At 30.7% G+C, this 16,881-nt stretch overlaps 2 protein-coding genes across 3 annotated transcripts in view; one reads left to right on the top strand and one right to left on the bottom strand.

The window, feature by feature from the left end:
• The window catches only part of LOC108752582 (fatty acid synthase), a 17,761-nt gene extending 4,682 nt beyond the window's left edge, over positions 1-13,079 (top strand). The window contains exons 6-20 of the mRNA XM_018493505.1: positions 291-584; positions 853-1,057; positions 1,150-1,310; positions 1,695-2,012; positions 2,829-3,334; positions 3,608-3,912; positions 4,551-4,952; positions 5,496-6,502; positions 6,664-6,905; positions 7,608-8,322; positions 9,022-9,859; positions 10,189-10,655; positions 10,785-11,039; positions 11,125-11,364; positions 11,450-13,079. Coding sequence (XP_018349007.1) covers positions 291-584; positions 853-1,057; positions 1,150-1,310; positions 1,695-2,012; positions 2,829-3,334; positions 3,608-3,912; positions 4,551-4,952; positions 5,496-6,502; positions 6,664-6,905; positions 7,608-8,322; positions 9,022-9,859; positions 10,189-10,655; positions 10,785-11,039; positions 11,125-11,364; positions 11,450-11,623 — 6,129 coding nt within the window. The 3' untranslated portion in view covers positions 11,624-13,079. The remainder of the gene's footprint in view (positions 1-290; positions 585-852; positions 1,058-1,149; positions 1,311-1,694; positions 2,013-2,828; positions 3,335-3,607; positions 3,913-4,550; positions 4,953-5,495; positions 6,503-6,663; positions 6,906-7,607; positions 8,323-9,021; positions 9,860-10,188; positions 10,656-10,784; positions 11,040-11,124; positions 11,365-11,449) is intronic.
• Positions 13,080-14,885: 1,806 nt separating this feature from the next.
• LOC108752469 overlaps positions 14,886-16,881 on the bottom strand; it is a 3,483-nt gene continuing 1,487 nt past the window's right edge. For both annotated transcript variants that reach the window (XM_018493300.1, XM_018493299.1), the window contains exons 2-4: positions 16,427-16,686; positions 16,069-16,350; positions 14,886-15,886 (exon numbers count right to left, since the gene is read on the bottom strand). In XM_018493300.1, the coding sequence (XP_018348802.1) occupies positions 15,694-15,886; positions 16,069-16,350; positions 16,427-16,680 (729 nt within the window). In that variant the 5' untranslated portion in view covers positions 16,681-16,686 and the 3' untranslated portion in view covers positions 14,886-15,693. The remainder of the gene's footprint in view (positions 15,887-16,068; positions 16,351-16,426; positions 16,687-16,881) is intronic.

Raw genomic sequence — 16,881 nt, 5'->3', positions numbered from 1 at the left:
ATATATATATATTGATTAATTGTTAATTTAACATCTTAATTTGCTCTTTTATTGATCGTTTTTTATAAATTTGGAGTAGTTTACCGACACACACAATATATGAAAAATGGAATTTATCCAAATAAGAATTGTATTATATTTAACTTCAATTTACTTAACGTTAATTAAAATTGTTGCTAATATTGCAAATATTTGAATGTTTTATTGAAAAAATAAATAAATAAATAAAAAGGCAGTAGCGAGATTTATGCTATATATAGTAATTTATTAAACTGCAACATATATCACAGGTAATAATAGCAATGGAAAGCGGAATAATCCCATCCAATTTGCATTTCAACCGGCCACGAGAAGGCTTGAAAGCTCTTGAAGATGGCAGGATGAAAGTCGTCACCGAAGCAACACCTTGGGAAGGCAGTTATGCGGGTATAAATTCTTTTGGTTTTGGAGGTGCCAATTGCCATATCATATTGAAATCTCATCCGAAAAATAAAATTAACAATGGAGCACCATCTGATGATTTACCGAGACTCGTAACAGTATCTGGACGTACAGAGGACTCTGTTAAAGTATTCTTAGATGATGTAAGTAAAAATCAATGAAAAACCATATTATGAGACAAAAAATATAAAAATTACACAACATAAAACACATGTATAGAAAGTGAATAAAATATATTTGTCATAGAGATTAATGATGAAATTGGAATAGTTATGCTATCTCTAAGCATATTTCTATACGACGCAATAGGATTTCTTCGAAAAAAAAACTAACACAGTGCGAAATGTTTGAGATATTCACCTTCGATTGGATTCGTTATAGATTTATGAGAAATTTAATTTTCGTTTATAGATCGAGAGACATCCAGTAGATGTTGAGTATATTCGTCTGCTACATGACATTCACTTTGATGATATCCAAGGACATCTGTATAGAGGGTACACGGTTGTCGGCTCCAAGACGGAACATTCTATAAGAGAAGTAGAAAATTATTTGGGAACTACGAGACCGCTTTGGTTCGTGTTTTCCGGTATGGGATCTCAGTGGCCTGGTATGGGTATGTATTGTGTTAATTTCTTTCTAATTTAAAAAAATGAAAATAATTGTATTTTTTTTTGTTTATTCGATATATTTGTTGATTTTAAATAGGTATCGAGCTGATGAGATTCCCTGTCTTTGCCGAAGCTATTAAGAAATGTGATGCCGTCTTACGACCACGTGGTATAGACATTATTAATATACTAACAACTAAAGATAAAACTATTTTCGACAATATTTTGCATTCATTTGTGGGTATCGCGGCAGTACAGGTGAGCTGCATATAATTACGAAATTAATATTACTTTTTTAATAATATAAATTATATTCTACGAAAAAACATTAACTAATTGTAAGTATATGCCAAAATAAAAAAAAGACAATTGGCATTAGAAATAAATCTTTTTTAATTAAATAAAAATTAAATTAATTTAATAAATTATATAATGAGATATATATTAATATTGAATGAGATATATTATATGATTAATATTCTTAAATTAAAAATTATATATATTTAATTTAAGTTAGAATTAAATATTGCAGTATTTAAATTAAAAATGTATAATTAAGGTTTTAAAAGAAAGTAGAATCATTAAATTTAAAAGATTGCTTACTATTCTTCATTGTATTCTGATATAATATGAATTTTACAGATTGGTCTAGTCGATCTCCTTACATCGGTAGGCATTGTGCCGGATAATATTATTGGCCATTCTGTCGGAGAGCTCGGTTGCGCTTACGCAGACGGATGCTTCACCGCCGAACAAATGATCTTATCAGCATACTCGAGGGGTATAGCGTCTATCGAAACTAAAGTAATTTATGGGTCGATGGCGGCTGTAGGTCTTGGCTACGAGGACATCAAAGATATATGTCCACCTGACATCGAAGTGGCTTGTCATAATGCTTCTGACAGTAGCACTATTAGTGGACCTGCTGAATCCATGAAACAATTTGTCGCCCAATTACAGGTTTGTTGAATCATTTTTTGTCAAAAATTTTTCTAAATTGTATGTAAGTGAGAGATTTCAACAATGTAAAATGATGTTAAAATAACTTTTAGCGTGTTAGTTATAACAATATATGCAACATTTGTGCATATAGGGTGTCCCAAATAATCACTAAATATTTCATGGGCAGGTAGAGCGAACTAAACTGAGTCGAAAAGTCCTCTACTATTTTGCAATTTTCGCAATAATTAACAAGATATTAATTACTAAAAATTACCGAAATTGGTCTTTAATAATTTTTTACTCAAATTCTATCAACTTTACAGAAAAATTGCAAGAGACAAAAATTGTTTATTTTCTTCTCATACAACTAAGAATTTTTTCAGAATTTTTTAATACTCTATTTTTCCTCATGTTGGTAAAAATAAGAAACTGTAGTACTAAAAAGTTGATAAAAAATTATTAAAAAATCTTAGAGCTCTATGAGAAGAAATAAACAATTTTTGCCCCTTGCAGTTTTTCTGTAAAGTTAATAGTATTTAAGTAAAAAATTATTGAAGACCAATATTCGGCCATTTTTAGTAATTAATATCTTATGTTAACTATTGCGAAAATTACAAAATGGTAGAAGGACTTTTCGACTCAATTTAGTCCGCTCTACCTGCCCATAAAATATTTGGCGATTATTTTGAGATTCTGTATGCTATATATTTCTGTTATTTTGTTACAATTCTTATCATAAATTAATTGTTTATTATATTACCAAATTATAAATATTATCTAAATTGTTTTTTTTTGTAATATTTGTCTTAACTAAATCTACGTATATCTAAACAGGCTAAGCAAATCTTCGCGAAAGAAGTGCCATGCAGCAACATACCCTATCATAGTCGTTATATCGCGCCCGCCGGACCGAAACTTCTGGCTTATATGAACGAGATAATTCCTCAATCGAAGCCGCGCAGCAGAAAATGGCTGAGCACATCTGTACCACGCAACAAATGGTCTACTGCAGCTGCCAAGTTGTCATCTGCCGAATACCATACAAATAATCTTCTGAATCCTGTATTATTCGAAGAAGCAGCGCGTTCGATCCCGAAGGATGCAGTGACTATCGAGATCGCGCCCCATAGTCTTTTACAAGCTATCCTGAGGCGATCTCTTGGCTCGGGAGTCACAAATATCGGGCTTACTCAACGTGGTCACAAAGACAATGTCGAGGTTGTTCTGCAGGGGCTCGGCAAACTCTACAACGCAGGATTACAACCGGATATTGCGAAACTTTATCCGACCGTCGAGTATCCAGTTAGCCGTGGTACCCCAATGATCGCACCTTCTATCAGGTAGGCTTGCAGGAATTTAAATATTTAATTGTCTAAAATAAACCGAACAACTTTTTTTTGCTCAGTGCATCAAAATTTAATCATTTGTCGTCAATTTAACCATTGTTATCAATGTAACTGTTTGTCTATTATCAATTTTCTTCTTTTGATCATTATTCTTATAAAATACTAATTAATAAAAAAAATAAGGAAAAATTGCACGAAAATTATTTTAGGATTCTCATCGTGTTTTGCTAAGAAATTAGGATAATAAATGATTTAATCTTCTTTAAGATGGGAACACACTGACGACTGGTACGTAACAGCATACAAGTTGCAAAAGAAGGTTACTTCCGGGGAGAGAACTGTTACCATGAGTATAACAGACGAGAACTTTGATTATATGGTCGGTCATGTTATTGATGGGAAGAATTTAATGCCTGCCATAGGATACCTTGCTATAGTTTGGGAAACTATGGGTACGTTGCAGGGGGAACTGTATACAGAGCTATCAGTTGTCTTCGAAGATGTCAGCTTCATGCGTGCTACTCATATTCCAAAAGAAGGCAATATTGAGTTAACAGTAATGGTTCAAAAAGGTAATCTCATTGTGTTTTTATTCATACAAAATGTGTATGCTATTGTGATTAACAATTATTGCTACTATTGATATAACTTATTACATATTTAGGAAAAAATGTTTATATATTGTTATATAATTATATATGAAATATGTCCATATATATAACATTTTTCCTGGATATAATTCAATTGTATTTATAATAATTTATAATTCCAATACAAAATCATCAATTGTGACAACAATCACAATTATTATTTATTTAGGATGCACGCTAATTTTTTTAGATAATGCTTAAAATTTTCATGTAATTTAAATTTTAAGATTGAATTTATTTAATTGCTCGAATTGTGCAAAATTGTGTTCAAATATTTAATTATTTTAATTTCTGACTCTGATTTATGTTGATTTTTTTATATTTTGTGCTAAATTTTTATTATTTTAATTAACTAACTATTTTTTAACTTTCCTCTGTTTTTATTATTAATCTTTTAACTTGATTGTTTTTATGATTTTTACATTTGAATTGTTTTCTATTTAATGTTAATGTAATCCTGAGAATATATATATATATATATATATTCTTTCGAATATTTTAATATTGACGAATATTTTAATACTCAATATTTTAATTAATTACAATAATTATTTTTGCAGGCACTGGAAGATTCGAAATATCGGAAGGTAGCACTCCGATTGTGACTGGATTGATTCGAGTCGTGAAAAATCCAACGCAAGAAAAGATACCTGCTAATATTTTGCCAGAAGATGATGATGAAGAAGAAGTACTAACTACTAAGGACATTTATAAAGAGCTAAAATTACGAGGTTATCAATATTCAGGCATTTTCCGTTCTTTAAAAAGCGCATCCCTGTCAGGGAATAAGGGACACATTGCTTGGACGAGTAATTGGGTAACGTTCCTCGACAACATGCTACAGATGATGATTCTTGGAATAAATACGAAAGGTTTATTTGTGCCTACGAAAATACGCAAGATCGTGATTGATACTAAGCTTCACCAGCAAGAAGTTCGAAATTTGGATCCAGAAAACAGACGTAAGTTTATATTTCCTAGATTCACAAATATTTATTTCGCAAAGTTTGCTTGCATAAAAAAATTAATTATATTTCTTAATTTGTATAATGCATATTATACAAATGAGAGTATTAGACAGTAACAGATTTTTAATTGTTGATAGAATTTATATGATTTTTATTCATCTTTTAGTATAAATCAAAATTAATTCTTGCGCTTCTTAAAAAAAGAAACACTAAAGTAGAGATACTTTGCTCAAATTCTTTTCAATAACTGCTAAATTTTCAAAAAACATACTACATAAATTGTAAATGTTTTAAAAGAAGTCTCATATATATTATATATATATACTAATATGATTCACAGTCTTAATGAGAAATATGATCTATACATATAAAGATATATAAAGATTATGAGCCTTGTTATTATATTATTATTTTAGAATAAATAAAAATTATAAATTATTCTTTAATACAAAACTTTTATCCTAATAAGTTTGATATAATCATTATAATTATGCATATATATAAATAAGAAATATCATCGCAAATTTCTCCTTATAGAATTCCCCGTATTCGTGTACAAAGAATGGGAAACTATAATATCAGGTGGAGTTGAAATCCGTGGTGTTAAGGCTACGGCCATACCTCGCCGGTTGAGAACCGACGATGCGATCCTCGAAGAATATAAATTTGTGGCTCATCGCGACAAAGCACAAGTATCCTTGAAGGAGGCGATTAGATTATCCACGCAGATTGCACTCGAATATCATCAAACTGTTCATATCAAAACCATCGAGTTGATCGACGATTCTGATAAGGTGACAATGGATGAATTAGCATCACCCATACTCACTGAGATTTTAAGTGATTTGCCTTTGATTCAAGCGAAGGTGCATCTGTCAGCCCCATCTAATCGTTTTGATTATTCATTATTCCCGAATGTTATCGCTTTGGATATTAATAAAGTATCCAAAGAAGATAATGTTATGCTTGCTGTCGGTATCGGGCTATTATCGAGAAATAAAAACCACCAATTAGAAAAAATCCTGTTGAAACTGAAAAACAACGGTTTTATATTGACACGAGAAAGATCCAAGCTCGAAAATCTTTCAAAGCAGGGTTTAGATGTGATTCTAGAAAAGAGTATTGGTGAAGAGACTATAGTACTTTTGAAAAAGAAAGAGCAGATGGTCAGAAAAACCGAAGTCATCCATGTTAACAACAATGAGTTCACCTGGCTCGAAAAATTGAATTTATTCATGAATATTGAAAGCGAAACCAATGATAGGAGGATAATACTCGTCAGTGAAGAAGAGTTAGAAAGTGGATTGCTAGGCTTCGTGAACTGTTTAAGAAAGGAACCGGGTGGAGAAATAATCAGAAGTATATTGATACAAGATATCGAAGCTCCTAAGTTTTCTCTACAAAACCCGTTATATTCGGAACAGCTCCAGCTGGATTTGCCGATCAATGTATTGAGACCGGGAAAAGTATGGGGTTCCTATAGACATCAACCGTTGCCGAGTTTACAGCCAAAGCTTGTTCGTCATGCATATGTTCAGCAAACGGTATGTAAGAAAATATTATAATTATGAAACATTCTACATGCATGTATACACGTGTATACACGTACATTTATATTGTTATTAATATAATTACATTGTAGTTATATAATTATTTTATACATTTTTGTATAAAATAATTAATAATATATATCTGTGGAAAATAGGTACCTGGTGACTTAAGCACGCTTCGTTGGATTGAGGGCAGAATACGTCCTGATATTAATCAAAAGAATCTGATCCATGTAGTGTACTCGGCTCTTAATTTTAAAGATGTCATGATTGCCACAGGAAAACTTGTTCAGGATTCTACCAAATTGATTGATCGAGACAACGAGCTCCCGATCGGCTATGAATATGCTGGTATCGATAGCGCTGGTCGTCGTGTGATGGGTCTTTGCAGTACAAGGTAATCTTCGTATTAAACTTTATATTTACAAACTATACATTGAAAAGTCGTTTTATTATACTTTCTTTAAAAAAAATACGGTACTAAAAAACATGACGTAAAAGTATTAAGTTTTAACATATTTTCAAAAGTTGATTAACGTATCTATCGTAATATGAAATTTTTCAAAATTTTTTATTATTTCGTTCTATATAAGCTTTAATTATTAATTTATATTAGTAATCGTTAATAGATTAATTACCATTATATAATATCTTCTTTAAAATATACCTTAGTGAAAAAAATTATGTCACAACGTTACATGATGAAATCATGTAATTAAAACATGTAAATCATGTAACGGACTGTTCCAAATCAATACATGATTTTTTAAAATGATGTAATTTGGAAAATCACATGATATTAGAAATAATTTCATCCATCATATGATTTTATAAATCGAATTTTAAAGAATTGAATGGCAGAAATAGAAAAAAAGGACATATCATTATGTGACTTTTAAAATTATTGTAATTTAAAAAACTCACATACTGATTTGGAACAATTCGTTACAACAATTATGTGATTTACATGTTCTAATTACATGCTTTTATCATGCAACTGTGTGACATGATTTTTTTCAGTAGAGTATGTATATCATCTATACGTTCTAAGACATCTTACATCTGAGTTAAAGTTTTTATGATCAATATATATTTTCAGAGGTATAACAAACTTTATTAAATCGGACGAATTGCTCTGGTACGTGCCTGACAATTGGTCGTTGGAGGACGCGGCTACTGTACCATCCGTGTATGCAACATGCTATATGGCGCTCTATCAACGTGGTGAGATGAAGAAAGGTGATAAGGTGCTCATTCATTCCGGTACTGGTGGCATCGGCCAGGCAGCGATACATCTAGCTCTTCACGAAGGCTGTGAGGTGTTTACTACTGTGGGAACACCTGAAAAACGCAAATTCATTCGCGAGATGTTCCCGTCAATTCCGGATGATCATATTTACAACTCGCATAATACCAACTTCGAGCAGATGATACTTCAAAAAACCAATGGCGAGGGAGTGGATATCGTTTTAAATTCATTATCCGAAGAGAAGCTCCAAGCGTCAGTTCGGTGTCTGGCGATAGCAGGTCGCTTCCTAGAAATCGGCAAGATTGATCTTGCTGCAAACAATCCCTTGGGAATGATGATCTTCTTGAAAGAAGTCAGTTTCCATGGAGTTATGCTTGATAATTTGCTTTATTCTTCGTTTGGACCGAAAGACGAAAAGTTACAGGAAGAAAAGACGGAGTTATATAATTTGTTAAACGAGGGTCTCAAAAATGGAGCGATCAAACCACTTGTTAGAAAAGTTTTTGAAAAGGATGAATTGGAAACGGCCTTCAGATATATGACGACCGGAAAGCACATAGGCAAGGTAAAAAAAATTTAACAGAGAGTTGATTTGGACACTTCAGCACTTTCAGTACTTCTATGCTTATTTTACGTCTAATGAACGATAAAGACAAAATGATAATTATAAGCGCTTTAAGCGCGTGAGCATTCAAATCGACCGTAGCCAGAATATTATATAATTTCATCAAATTCTGCCAACATTTTGATATAATATAATTATATATAATTACATAAAAATGTACATAATTATATGTAATTAAAGTTAAAGAATAGATGTAATTAAAAAATATTTTAATCAAAGCATGTAATTAGGAAATATTTTTTACAAAATGCAGTAGAAATATAATAGAATCTTCTAACAGATAATAGTATTGATTAAGCAAAAATCAAATACAGAATTTGCTGTTTTAAAATCGTTTAAATGATACACTCTATTCTGCTGGTATTCTATAATCTTGATTTGTATTAAGTTGGAGAATGCAAGCTTAATATAAATCTAGTTAATAGTTTATCTGTAATATTCTGCTAATATTTTGTTTACTGAAAGTACTAATTATACACAATAAAACACTATCTATCATCAACTATCAAAATATTCTATATATTGTTATAGTCACCTAACAATGCTTTCAAGTTTTAAAAAATCATTAAATTTTATTGTTAAAGTAAAAATCTGCGAGAAACTAAAAGAAAATTAATAAAACCATGTTGTCTTTTATAGATACTTTTGAAAATTTGTGATGAGAAAAAGATTCTCGAAAAGAAACCTATTCTTGCTGATCCACAATATTACTGCGACAGTAATAAAACCTACCTTATTCTGGGTGGACTGGGTGGTTTCGGATTAGAATTAGCCGATTGGTTGATACTTCGAGGTGCCAAAAATATAGTGTTGACATCAAGAACGGGAATAAAGAATGGTTACCAACGCATGAAAGTCGAGTTATGGAAATCTTATTATGGCGTGAACGTGCTTATCATCACAGGGGTAGACGCTTCGAATCGTAAGGATTGTGAGTTTATACTAAATTCTGCAGAGAAACAGGGCCCAGTGGACGCCATCTTCAATCTTGCCGTGGTGCTGAAGGACTGCACCTGCAAGAATCAAACACCGGAATCATTCGAGGAGTCTTTCAGAGCGAAAGCTTGGGCCACGAAGATGCTGGACGAATTATCCAGAAAGTTGTGCCCTCAACTTCAGCAGTTCGTAGTTTTCAGCTCGGTTTCTTGCGGGAGAGGGAATGCTGGACAAACGAATTATGGTATGGCTAATTCTATAATGGAGAGAATTTGTGAACGTAGAGCAGCGAACGGTCTACCGGGACTGGCTATTCAATGGGGCGCAATAGGAGAAGTTGGTCTTGTCGCTGAATGGCATGACAACAACAAGGAACTCGTCATTGGCGGTACTTTGCAGCAAATGGTATCTTCCTGCCTTGAAAAGTTGGAGATCTTCTTGTTGCAGAATCGCCCAGTGGTATCTAGTATGGTGGTAGCGGAGAAGCATGTAGGTGCTTATGGAGCTACCGACATTGTAGAGGCCGTGATAAATATAATGAGTAAGATTGTTGTTATTTTAAGATAGTTTCCCAGAATAAAATCAAAAAGAGGAATTTACTGTTTATATACATTATGCAGATGAGGATATTAATTTTGTTTTTAAATCTGTTTAAGTATATTGATCGAATTAATATTTTATTTTTAGAATAAAAATCACGTTTTATTATTTATTTATATTATTTCCACTAAACATATGCACATTTTAAAAAATTATAAAATTAACGAAGATTTTTCCAAACAAGATTATTGACATGCTGTGTCATTGTTCAAAAAAATATATATATAAGCCAATAATCAAATTTAATTATATCTCTTGATATTCTTGCAGATATGAAAGATAAGACTGTGGCTCAGAATATATCATTAGCTGAACTCGGCATGGATTCAATGATGGCCGTAGAGATTAAACAAACACTAGAACGTGAATATGATATCTTCCTCACCGCGCAAGATATTCGCAATCTAAACTTCGCTAAATTAGTGGAGATGCGCGATAAGGATTTGGAACGACAGAAAGCACAGAATCCAGATATCAATGAACAGACAATCGAACTATCTGGCATACAACTGTTACTTCAGATTTTGTACAACGTAGATTTGCCTACTGAGACCTGTATGGAATTACAAACTAGGATGGATCCGCGCAAAATAAAAGTGTTCCTCCTGCCGAGTATACAGGGTTACGGACATATATTTAATCCACTAGCGTCAAAGATCAGACCTTTCGCAACGGCTTTGCAATATGGATTGGTGAATACTATGTCTATACCCGAATATGCCGATCATCTTTTACCAGTACGTATACACGGAAGAATGTAAATGATAAATAAAATGAGATATTCATTTAATATTTCTTTTTTACGAATTCTTTCTGAAAGATATTTGCTTTACTCAGACTGACACACGTTTCATTGGAATTTTCAGTATGTCTTGCCAAAAGCGGAAGAGCAAAGAGGTTTTGCCATAGTCGGATATTCGTATGGTTCATTAATTGCTCTCGAATTAGTGAAACGACTGGAAAAACATGGTTTAAGTGGTCGACTAGTATTGATTGACGGTGCTCCTGAGCAATTGAAAATGATGTTAGATCAATTCCTTCCAGCTACTACAGAAGAAGAACTTCAAAATAATGTCTTGCTTTCTATCATGGATACTATACAACCAGCTTCAAGCGGAAAGGTAGATTTTACTAACCGTTACTAAAATACTATTTTATCATCACGATCTTCTTATTGTCAACATCCCGTTTATTTTTCTTTTGCAGCTACTTTTAGATCTTGAGAAATGTACAACCTGGGAAGAAAAATTAAATGTTTTCTTGTCGCACGTTCCTGACAAAATGTCGCTTACCAAGAAAAATTTATATACAAATATTTATATGCATATTCTCGCTTTGCGAAAGTACGACTGGTCATCCTTGGGATGGATACGATCGCCTATAACACTTTTGAGACCCACGAAATCATCTGTCGATATGATCGAAGAAGATTATGGTTTACACAAAGTAATATGTCTCTATGTACTTTTTACAAACATTTGGTTTCAATTTCTCATAATCGATGTCTAATAACGGGAATAAAACTTTTCAGATCACGCACGACAAGGTGAATACATATTATGTTGAAGGCAACCATATAACGATGTTGGATAGCGACAAGGTCATAGCTGCGATCAATGGAGAATCGTTGCGGGATCCTAAAGAATTCAGGAAACTTTTAACAGAAGATAGACCATTCGAAGAAACAGAACGTACAAGAGACTGAATTACAGCTTAAAAGTCTGTAATATATTTAACTTAAAAAAAAAAAATTTGCCAAGTTTAAGCTGTAAATACAATTTGGATTTGCCAATATTCGAATTATTCGAATATTAATTCATCGAATTAACCATTACTCAAATTCTATACAAATTTTAAAATTAATTTAGATTTATTTCCTTTCCCCTCCTCCCTCTTCTATCTTAAGAAATAGAAAACTAATTGCAAAATTAGGTAATTATTCAGATTAACAGACATCGCGCCGATGACTTCGACTTTGAGATTTATTGTCAAGGTCATAACCTGAGTGCCTTTCACAAGGCTTAGATTTCCCTTCGCATGGAAAATCGTATGTCCGTCATACAATATATAGAAATAAGACAATTTTTAAACTTTATTTGTTAATAACTTTTGAATGAACAGTGACCACTATTTAAAACCTTTTGAAGATCATTCCTTTTGAGGAATAACATATGTCAAGGTCAAGATTATTGGCGCGGTGTGTTCTTTAATCCAAATAATTATCAAAAATTAATATGCAAAACTTGATTGAAGTTATATATAACAAAAATGTAATTAAAACAGAAAAAATGTTGTATATTATTTTTTTATTTCAAAGATATTCGAGTTTTGCTAAGTTAACTCGAATTTATTTCGAGATTCTCTTACTGTATTACCACAGCATAGAATGTGATCACAAAATAAACTGGGATAATGTCCAGATGTTAGATATAGAACCATGCTTTCAAAAAAGAATCATGTCGGAAATGATTTTTATTAAAAAAACAAATTAATGGTCTGAACAAGCAGAATGATATGGAAAAATTACCAGAGTCATATTTTCCTGTGCTTAGCATAAGCACCCCTACGTAATATCATTTTACCCTTTCCTTCGATACATGTTAGATATATATATAGCTGGGTATCATGGTGAGAATTCGGCAAACATTGTAACAAGTACTTTATTACAACAAGGCATCCACTATTGATATTAATCTACACAGTTGACTATAACACACAACTGGTACTAAGTTTCTATATTTTATAACTCGAAAAACGAAGTTGAAACATTTAAATAATCAAATAATATTGTAATCTAGAATCTGGAAATTTTGCGTTCAAGTTACGAAGTAGAAACATTTGGACTACCGGAATTATTGTAATAAAAAGACGATTTTCTTTGAATATAATAACTCTAATCTTTTTGGACTAACATCAATATATGGAAAAATAAAAGAACAATTTTTAGATAACGAGCGTTTTGACGTTATAATTAGACATGTCATAAGATAACACACTTAGATGAGTCGTCCGTTGCGTGTAAATATTTTGTATTTGTTATATACTGAAGATGGCCAAATGTAAAGCTGAAACGTTTATATAACACTCAATTATGTGCAGTTAAATTATAATGTATTGTAATCAAATAACTATTCGCTAACGTTATCTTGCGTTCATGGTGTATGCCCTTTATTTTTATGTTTTTCGAATTTATTTATTTCTATTTAGCTATATAGTTTTAAAAAGAATGCTTTCTACGACGAAAGATATTATTATAACCAAAATAATATAATCAAAAGAAGTTATTTTTTAATTAAAGCTTGTAATAAAAAAATATTTAATTATGTTTACTTTTTCTTATTCGTTCAAATTTTTAATTGTATTAAAAATTTTTTATATGTATTTATTTTCACTAGGATTATAAAACATACATAATGTATAAAAGAATCTTTATATGCGCGCGTACGTGTAAAGTTGCATCAAATTTCAATTTTGGCTTATTGTGTTTTGTATTTAATTTTCTATCGAATATTTTATAGATTAAATTTAAATTTTCAAATGTAATTCTTTGGATATTAAAATTTAAAATATATAGCTCATTCAAACATCCGGATTTGAGTAAAAATAGATAATAATTAGTTTGGATAATTCAGATATTATATTTATCGGATACTTATAATCCTAATTTGGGTATACTTAAAATTGGCGAATATCTGTAGGCGATATAATTTTTTAATTTGTAGAATAAAATTACTGTTACAAAGTTGATGCACAAAATTAAATTTAAAAAAATAAAAACTTTATATAAAATTTACTAATGTAATCATATCTTCAATTAATTCCTGGAATTTCTAATTTTAAATCTTTTCTTTCTTCTCTCGAGAAATATAATCAGTTGACTGTGTTGCTAAATATATTTCTTTAGATATTTTAACTGGTCTAATACTACTATAAATTAACAAAAAAAATCAAAAAAAAAAAAAACAAAAAAAAAAAAGAAATCAAATTTTAGCAAAAAAAGAATCTAATCCTAATATTTATTGAACTCCTAGTATTTAATGGAATCCTAATATTTATTGAAGCTTACCGCTAGCAAAAATTTAATTTAAAATTAATAAACTATACAAATATGTTTTCTCAACAAACAATTAATAATTATCTAAAGTAAGACATTTATCTTTTTGTTTGTAAAGCTTAACAAATAAAATAATTAATAAATGTGAACTTGTGACAATAATTTTCTTATTCTGATATTAGACAAAGGTATTAAAACTCTGTTGCAATTTTATTATCATAATGGTAATTTAATGCAAAACTAATACATACATGTATTATATCATTTTATACCAATCATTCATAATAAACGCTCATGTTATCATTTATATTACCTCGCTTTATACATAATCATTATCTTTCATTCGCTCAATACTACATGCAAAATACAAATTGAAAAAAATTATTAGTGGTATTTAATTAATTTCCTCTATTCTAAGAATCTTTATTCAATCATCGATTTTTTTCTTTAAGATTCTTTTTTGCATTGTTTTTTTATTATTAACATTTGCTGTGTAATAAAAGTCAATGTATAGATATAAAAGACAAAATGCAAAAAAATATTTTTATTTTATGGTTGTGCTAGAAAAAAAACAGATACATTTTCGAATAAAAAAAATACTCAGACCCAATATACATATTTCTTCATAATAATAATTTCTTTCATGTATTAATTACATAAATGATATAAATAAGAAATTGTAACAAAATAATATACAATAAAGAATACATATAATGAAAGAGGTACATGCGTATTTAAGGCTCCTGAGTAGTTACTACAGTCATATAGAATCATGTCAAAAGCGAGAAATGATAATTTGACATGTTAATTTTATGTGCCATTTGTAAATAAAGACGATTTAGATAAAACAAAATGCTGAGATTATTTTAAAACAATTGTAAAAATGGACGAAAGCTATTCTTATTTTTTCCTGACAGTAAATAATTATAAATAAAAAGTAATAAAAGACATGAAAATGCTTTTACTCAATACACATACGTAGCCTATTTTCACTTTCACGCTGGAATAAGAAAGGTAAGCTATTTCCATGGATACGCAATAGCCTAAAAATAGTGGAAAGCTAACAGCCAATCACATTGGACCCCAATCATTTAATTTCTGATCAGTATTATGTGCGTTTGAAATTTGCGCGCTTCGCTGGGGTCCAAAGTGATTAGTTGTCATTTTGTGTCTCTCACTTTTTTTTCGCCATTATACGCAATAGCTTACCTTTCTTATTCCACCATGCCTTTTATCATTTTTTACGATCATTACTAACTATCTGAAGAAAGATAAACATAGTTTTCGTCCATTTTTACGATTATTTTAAAGCAATATCATCATTTTATTTTATCCAAATAGTCTTTATTTACAAATAGCACGTAACAAAAATTAAATCATTTTTTATCATTTTTGACGTCACAATTCAATATGACTGTGGTGACTATTCAGGAACCTTAAAAGGCGAAATTATAATAAGACATATTAAAATAATGTGAAATCTACGATTATCAAATGAAAATAATATATTAGAGATGCGTTTCAAACTTACTCAGATGCATCATTCAAATGATTATTATACAGTAGGAGAAACCGCAAAACACATTTTATCCCTTATCCTACTCTAGTTTACATTTTGCAGATTATTGAAATCTTTTTCCAATTTAAAGTTTAAATAATATTTATACTTTTTCGTTTCCAACGTATTTGGAGATAAAATATGCAGTACTAACCAAAGAATCTCATAACTCCATTGGCTCAAATGCTGATCTGACACTGGATAATATGTTATTTAGATCGGGAATAGTAACATTATTGTTGTTATTATTGTCGTCGGATGTATTCGGGATTGGCGTTGGAGTATCTCTTGTTGGTAGAATACGGAGATGTCTATTTGGTGGTTCCCAAAGAACCAGAGCCATAGAAGGCCTCTCTCTATAAGAGAAAAAAATAAACAAGGCTTGAAAAACATAGTACATTTTTTTCTTTTTAGTGCTCTCTCTCTCTCTTTCTCTCTCTCTCTCTCTCTCTCTCTCTCTCTCTCTCATTCATTCTTTTTCAAAAAGCGTTGTATTTTTGTTATATTTTTAAATCATATATAACCAGTGTAAACTTACAATTTAGATATAAGAGTCGATGGCAAAATAGGTTCCTCTTGCATTCGCTTGAGTTCCTCTGAAAGAACCAATCTTGGATGTAGATCGCTTGTTTGTTCGGTATTTAATGCATTCGTTGCATCGACATCCAAATCCATATTTAATGGCTTATGACAGGAAGATGACGTATGAACAGTAGAAGTTGATTGCACCGGATTCTCGGATTCATAATTAGAACTAATGTGCAGATCTTTAAAATGTGCAGTTATTTTTTCTTCTGTTATAAACTGCTTTTTTTGACGCCTATTTGAATAATATATTATCATAAGATTTTGCCACATAATTAATCAGTAGACGACATATATAAAAATTACATTACATGTATTCTTCAATATCTAGTGCTCCTAATTTTCTTTTCTGATGAAGTATTGGTCCAGAGCTGGTCTCTCCAGTAAATCTAACCAATTCTGATTGATGTAACGCTGGTACACTCCAGGGAATAGTTATTGGTGGTACTTGTGGTGTTTGCATCCATGATCCAATCTGCTGTAGATTCTGTTGCTGCTGTAAATTCTGTTGATTCATCATCTGTTGTAAAATAGACTGTGGTGTATATAAGTGCGCTCCACCCATAGTATTCTGAAAAATAAACATATAAATAAAGATGTACAGAATAATATAGAATTTTTTTTAGAATATCATATATAGCAAATTTAGTTATTTACATGTTTTTTTTTAATTGCAATTTTTCAAAGATACAAAGTTGTCAAAAGTAAGTCCTAATTTGAATTACTCTGCATTGATACATATTAAAAATACTATATATGAAATTAA

Source organism: Trachymyrmex septentrionalis, unplaced genomic scaffold (assembly GCF_001594115.1).
Source record: "Trachymyrmex septentrionalis isolate Tsep2-gDNA-1 unplaced genomic scaffold, Tsep1.0 scaffold60, whole genome shotgun sequence".
Classification (NCBI taxonomy): Eukaryota; Metazoa; Arthropoda; class Insecta; order Hymenoptera; family Formicidae; genus Trachymyrmex; species Trachymyrmex septentrionalis.
This window is presented reverse-complemented; position numbering and strand designations above follow the sequence as displayed.